The sequence below is a fragment of the Canis lupus genome, chromosome 3 (genome assembly GCF_011100685.1).
Source record: "Canis lupus familiaris isolate Mischka breed German Shepherd chromosome 3, alternate assembly UU_Cfam_GSD_1.0, whole genome shotgun sequence".
NCBI classification, from domain to species: domain Eukaryota; kingdom Metazoa; phylum Chordata; class Mammalia; order Carnivora; family Canidae; genus Canis; species Canis lupus.
This window is the reverse complement of record NC_049224.1, coordinates 54,142,558-54,148,968: the sequence shown is the minus strand read 5'-3', so window position 1 is coordinate 54,148,968 and position 6,411 is coordinate 54,142,558. Positions and strand designations below refer to the sequence as shown.

Here is a 6,411-nt window from a genome sequence, read left to right as displayed (position 1 = left end):
ACCACCTGACCCAAAGGCGGATGCTGAACCACTGAGCCACCCAAGTGCCCCTCAAGCCATTTTTATACCCTATAATAAATCCTTTTGGACTTCATCTAGAATGAATTCTGTTCTCTGAAACTGAACCCAGACAATATAACAGGAAGGTAGGAAATAAGATGTAAAGTACCGTAGATACCACAACATATAACAGAAAAGTTCAATTATAATTGGAATTAATCCAATCATAATAAGACAAGCTAAACCCTAGCTACTAGAGATATAGCATCGTATTAAAATTTCTAAAAGATCCAGCTGTATGCTATGAGACACACAAAACACGGCGAAATACTGTAACACAGTAGTTAAAACAATCATGAACGCAAACGAATCTCAAAAACATAATAGGAAATGAGAAAAGCTGCAAAAGATTATTTAGCAGGATGTCAGTTTTGTAAAACCGAAAGACAGAAATTGGCATTCTGTGCAGTCGGCAGACCCACACACACATCATATGTAATAACACTATAAAAACGGGAGTAGGGGGATCCCTGGGTGGCGCAGTGGTTTGGCGCCTGCCTTTGACCCAGGGCGCGATCCTGGAGACCCGGGATCGAGTCCCACGTCGGGCTCCCGGTGCACGGAGCCTGCTTCTCCCTCTGCCTCTCTCTCTCTCTCTGTGTGACTATTATAAATAAACAAAGAAAAAAATATTAAAAAAAAAAAAAAAAACGGGAGTAGGGATGATAGGCACCAACTTGAGCCCAGTGACTGGGGAGGAAGGAGAAGTGATGAGGGTGGGGTGGGGCTTTAGTTAGGTCTAATTTTGCATTTCTTTAATAAGTACCAAGTAAAAGGAGCAAAACGTTTTAAGTTTAATCCCGCGTGGGGGGCGTGGGTGTCGTCAGCATAACCTGCGCGGGTCCGCGTGTCTGCAGCGTGTCCTAGTTTACACAACACAGGCCCACGCGCTGCAGGGTCCCGGTGGCCTCCCGGCCCCGCGCGGTCGCGGGGGAGCAGCTCTGGGCTGCAGAGGCGGGGGGCGGCAGGGGGCGCCTGGCCGCAGCCGGGGTCCGCGGAGGCCCCCGGGGAGGCCCGGAGAGAGCCCGGACGAGGGGCCCGGGCTGGGGAGCGGAGAGCTGGCCCCGGGGCGGGGATGGCGGCTGCCGGCTGCGCTCGGCGCCGGGGGGCTCTAAACCCCGAGACGCGGCTTGGGGAGCCCGGCCTGGCGCCCGGCCGGACCGCGAGCGGACCCCCCGAGGGCGCCGCGGCCCGGGAGCAGGCCCGCCAGCGGCCGTAGGCCCCGCAGCGCGGCAGGGCGGGCTCGGGCTTCGGGGGCGCCGCGGCGGGCCGGGCCGGGGGCGGGGGCGGGGGCGGGGGGCGGGGGGGGGGGCGCGGGGCCAGAGCCGGTTCTGCAGCCGCGCTCCGAGCCGCGCGCCAGGGTCCCCCGCGCTGGGGCCCGGCGGGCACACGGCGGCTCCCCACGTCGGAGGCGGCGCGCTCTGCCCGCGGGGCTCGCGGGCCTGGGCCCGGGTGGGGGTGGCGGCTGCAGCGCGGGGCCGGGGCCGGGGCCGGGGCCGGGGCCGGGGCCGGGTCTGGGCCGGGCGGCGGGCGGCGGGCGGCGGGCGGCGGGCGGGCCGCGCCGAGGGCGGGGCCGGCCGCGCGGGGGCGGACCTCGGCGCGCTCGCGGCCGCTGGCTGGCTGTGGGGCCGCGGCGGCCGGGGTGCCGGGTCGCGCCGAGGACTGGCCTTCGGGCGGCGGCTCGGGCGGCCTGCGGACCCACGCGCGGGCCGACGCGCAGGCCCCGCGCGCGCCGTGTCCCCCTCCCGCCGGGCCGGGCCCGCGCCATGGCCGCCTCGCCGGGCTCGGGCAGCGCCAACCCGCGGAAGTTCAGTGAGAAGATCGCGCTGCACACGCAGCGGCAGGCCGAGGAGACGCGGGCCTTCGAGCAGCTCATGACCGACCTCACCCTGTCGCGGGTGAGCGCGGGGGCCCGGGCGGGGACGGGGCCGGGGCCGGGGCCGGGGGCGGGGGCGCGCGGGCCGCGGCGGCGGGGCCAGGCCAGGGGCCGCGCGGGGGAGCGGGGCGGGGCGGGGGCCGCGAGCGGGGCCGCCGCGGCCGCGGCCTGGGCGCGTCCCCTCCCGCCGGCCCCGGCCCCGGCCCCCGGCCCCCGGCCCCCGGCCCCCGGCCCCGGCCCCCGGCCCCGGCCCCCGGCGGAGCCCGCGGGGGCGTCTGGGGCGCGGGCCCGAGGGCAGGGGCCGGCCGGGCGCGGCGGGCGGCGGGCGGCGGGCGGCGGGCGGCGGCGCGAGGGCGGCCGGAGGGGGAGGGCGAGGCGAGCCGAGCCCCGGGAGGAAATCACAAACAGCTCGCGGGCGGGCGGCGCGGCTTCTCGTTCTCCGCACATCCTCCGCCGGCCGCCGGTGCACGGCGGGGCCGGGGAGAGCCGGGGGCGCCGTGAGCCGGGGCCGCGGTGCGGGCGGGGGTCGCGCGCCGAGCGAGGCTTTCCTCTGTGTCCCGCGCGGAGGTGCCTCCTCGGTGGCTGGCCCGCGTCGGCCCGGGGATTTAACGAGACCTGGCAAGGTGCACGGCGTCGCTGGCGACGGAGGAGGGTCCAGGAGCAATGAGTAAGGCGCGAGCCGGGACAAACACCCGGAGGTTGGGAAACCGTTGAGGGAGGCAGTGGAGGATGGAGAGCCAAGAGGAGTGTCCGCGCAGGGCTGCGGGGAGGAGGGTCAGCGCGAGCGGGCCAGGCCTTGAGGCTCCCGCGCGCTGACCTTGAAGGACCGTCGAGAACCCGGGGGAGGACGCGCAGATGCTGGGCCGGGGGCAGCCTCCCCGGGGAGCTGCGAGCGGACTTGCACGCTGCGGCGCCAGCTAGCCGGCGGCGCACGCGTTACTTTTTTGGCCAAGCGCGGTGTTTGGGAAAGCTTCTTCTCGAGTCTTGTTGCCAGAACTTTTTAATTGGGAGATTTTCATATAAAACCCTTTTCTTTCTTTCTTTCTTTCTTTCTTTCTTTCTTTCTTTCTTTCTTTCTTTCTTTCTTTCTTTCTTTCCTTCCTTCCTTCCTTCCTTCCTTCCTTCCTTCCTTCCTTCCTTCCTTCCTTCCTTATTTATATTTATTATTGATTTATTTTTTTATTTTTTTCCCTTCCTCCCTTCCTCCGGGCCCCTTCCCCAGTCTCCCCCCTCCTTTTCTTCTTTTCCTATCTTTATATACATATACATATACATATACATATATATATTTAAAATTGGGAGACATGGTAGCAGTTTTCCTGAATTCCCATACGACAGCTTTTGGCTGGAGCTGGATGATGGTCGCCCCCTCCCCTGGAGTGTGGATTCTCTCTAGTTGACCACACCACACCCTGTCATGAGCTCCCACACCACAGCTAGGTGTCATTTGCCATTTATCATGTTTTTGATGTTTTCTTTAAGTGAAGTAAAAGGGAAATGAAATATTTATTCTTTTTTTCTCATATTTTTATGGTAAGAAAAATATAGAGAGATAAAGAAGGCCGAGAGGGTTTTTTTTTTTTAATATATTTTATTTATTTATTTGAGAGAGAGAGAGGGAGAAGCAGACTCCTCACTGAGCAGAAAGGCCTGATGTAAGTCCTGGATACCAGGATCTAGAGATCATGACCTGAGCCCAAGGCAGATGCTTCATGAACTAAGCCGCCCAGGAACCCCAAGGCTAAGGATTTCAATAAAATTATTTTTTAACACCCTGAATAGCTTTACTCATTTATTATCTACTTGGTGTCCACAGGCATATACATACATGTGTGACCTTGGTTAGATTCAGGGATGAGCATGATGAGCTAGCTGAGAGCACATTGAGAATGGTTGGGTGAAAGCTGAGGCTTAACGCTGGGATGTGTGTTGTTATGTGTTGTTTAGCTAAAATGTGTATACGAGTATAGGCACTCTGTATATATACCTAGAGTTGATCCAATCTCCACCAATTCATGAACCCTCTTTGTTTTTATTTATTTTTTAAAAGATTTTATTTATTTATTCATGAGAGACAGAGAGATAGGGAGGGAGGCAGAGACACAGGCAGAGGGAGAAGCAGGCTCCATGGAGGGAGCCCGATGTGGGACTTGATCCTGGGACTCCAGGATCACGCCCTGGGCCGAAGGCAGGAGCTCAACCGCTGAGCCACCCAGGGATCCCCTGTTTTTTATTTTTATTTTATTTTTATTTTTTTAAATTTATTTATGACAGTCACAGAGAGAGAAAGGGAGAGAGGCAGAGACACAGGCAGAGGGAGAAGCAGGCTCCGTGCACCGGGAACCTGACATGGGATTTGATCCCGGGTCTCCAGGATCGCGCCCTGGGCCAAAGGCAGGCGCCAAACCGCTGCGCCACCCAGGGATCCCTGTTTTTTATTTTATTTAAAAAATATTTATTCATGAGACACACAGAGGGGGAGAGAGAGAGAGAGAGAGAGGCAGAGACATCAGCAGAGGGAGAAGCCGGCTCTGTGCAGGGAGCTGGATGTGTGACTCGATCCCAGGACCCCGGGATCATGCTTTGAGCCAAAGGCAGATGCTGAACCATTGAGCCACCCAGATGTCCTCAAGAACCCTCTTTAAAGCATCCCTGATAGATAAAGCCATGAGTAATGTATAGACTTTTTTTAAGGCAAAATTTTTTCACAGATCCTCTGTTTATTTAAATGAGTTTAGTTATGTTACTTAAATATGTTCAGACATACACTTGTATATAAAGTCCTCTGATAGTGGCTGTGGTACAAGTACCATAACTAAAAGACATGCACAAAAAAAAAGACATGCACAAAATAAATTCACTCAATGTTAAAAATGCAATAAATTCAAAATCATGTTAATTTTATATGACATAAGCTATTTTGCTGAACTCAATTGAAACTCTCAGTATGGATATGATGCTAGCCCCTATAGCTCAGGTTTTCTTGAGTTAGCAAGGCTGATCTGGTATGCCCCATGGGGTAACTCAATTCAGCCACTACTTTTCTCTATTCTAATTACGATAGAATTATGATGTCACTTTGCCCCTCACCTGGAACAGGGCATCATTTACATGTTAGTTCCTCCTGTGTTCTTTTTCTGCTACCAATTACAGGTACAGTAATACTGTTTTGGTCCACTGTGTTTATATTTTTTAATATATTAAAAAATTTTTTAAAAGTAATCTCTATGCCAACCTGAGGCTCAAACTCACAACCCCAAGATCAAGAGTCACACGCCCTTCTAACTGAGCCAGCCAGGCACCCCAGGTCCAACATGTCTATAAACACAAGGGCAGAAGAGAACATTGAATTTGCCATGTTGTATTTGCTTATTTAAAAATTTTAAGGATTACTTTTATAATGAAATTTACAAAACTGAACACTTCTCATGGAGAACTCTTAAATTTCCAGGCATATGTCCATAAACCTCCAAGGGTCCAAAGATCCCAGATGGAGAAGAATCCATCTAGCTCATTATTGTATGTATGTACGTATTTATGAGAGCAGGGGAGGAGCAGAGAGAGGATCCTAAGCAGGCTCCATGCTCAGTGTGGAGTCAGTCTCACAACCCTGAGATCATGACCTGAGCTGAACTCAAGAGTTCAAGTGCTCAACCACTTAGCCACCCAGGCAGCCCCCAACCACTTCGTTATTGGTACTAGATGGCAGATACACTGACTCTCCATTATCAGCCCATGACAGACATCAATAATCAATCTAGATATTCTTTCCTCTCTGAGCCCGGGTTGGGTTCCAAGGCATTCTCTGCATAATCAGAGCCAATCCTTTGGAGTTAGGATTAAATCCTATTTACCTAGTAGGTGGGGTAGACTAGATTATGGGGAATATTTCACTCTAGCTTTAGGGGTTCAGCCTTATTAGGAAACAGTGGGAATATTTGAGAAGAGAATACTAGGGGGATTACTTTAGTGGTGGTACCTGGGATAAAAAGTAGAGGCAGATATGCCTGGAAAGATGCTGTTCTGTTGTTCATTCATTAATTTGTCATTACTGGAATACCCTCTGTGGTTAATGGCAGGGAGAGGTGAAGACATGGTGTCTTGCTTCAACGGTCTCATTTATTTGTTTATCAGATACTTATTGAGTCCCTAGTGTGTTCCAGAGGTTAGGATGGACACTGGAGATTTCAATAGTGAGCAAGCAAAATACAGTCTCCTCATGAATTTTAGGATTTAATGGAGAAAATAGTCCTTTGACAAGTAAGGACACGTTTTGATGAATATTACAAAAGGGGAAACAGATATAACTCTGGGAATGGATAGTAGGAAGTCCTCAACTCTTCTAGTGGCCTGAAGGATTAGTATGGGGGTGGCAAACTGTTCCAGGGTATGAGGCTCAGCAGGGGGACAAGGAGGGTGATTTGAGTTGAGGCATTCACAGGGATCTGATTGTAGAGACAGGATTTGGGACTTGA

The 6,411-nt window shown here is 54.3% G+C and overlaps 1 protein-coding gene across 4 annotated transcripts in view; it reads left to right on the top strand.

The window, feature by feature from the left end:
• The first annotated feature begins 1,792 nt into the window (after window positions 1-1,792).
• CRTC3 (CREB regulated transcription coactivator 3) overlaps window positions 1,793-6,411 on the top strand; it is a 99,067-nt gene continuing 94,448 nt past the window's right edge. For all 4 annotated transcript variants that reach the window (XM_038532893.1, XM_038532892.1, XM_038532891.1 and 1 more), the window contains exon 1: window positions 1,793-1,958. In XM_038532893.1, coding sequence (XP_038388821.1) covers window positions 1,827-1,958 — 132 coding nt within the window. In that variant the 5' untranslated portion in view covers window positions 1,793-1,826. The remainder of the gene's footprint in view (window positions 1,959-6,411) is intronic.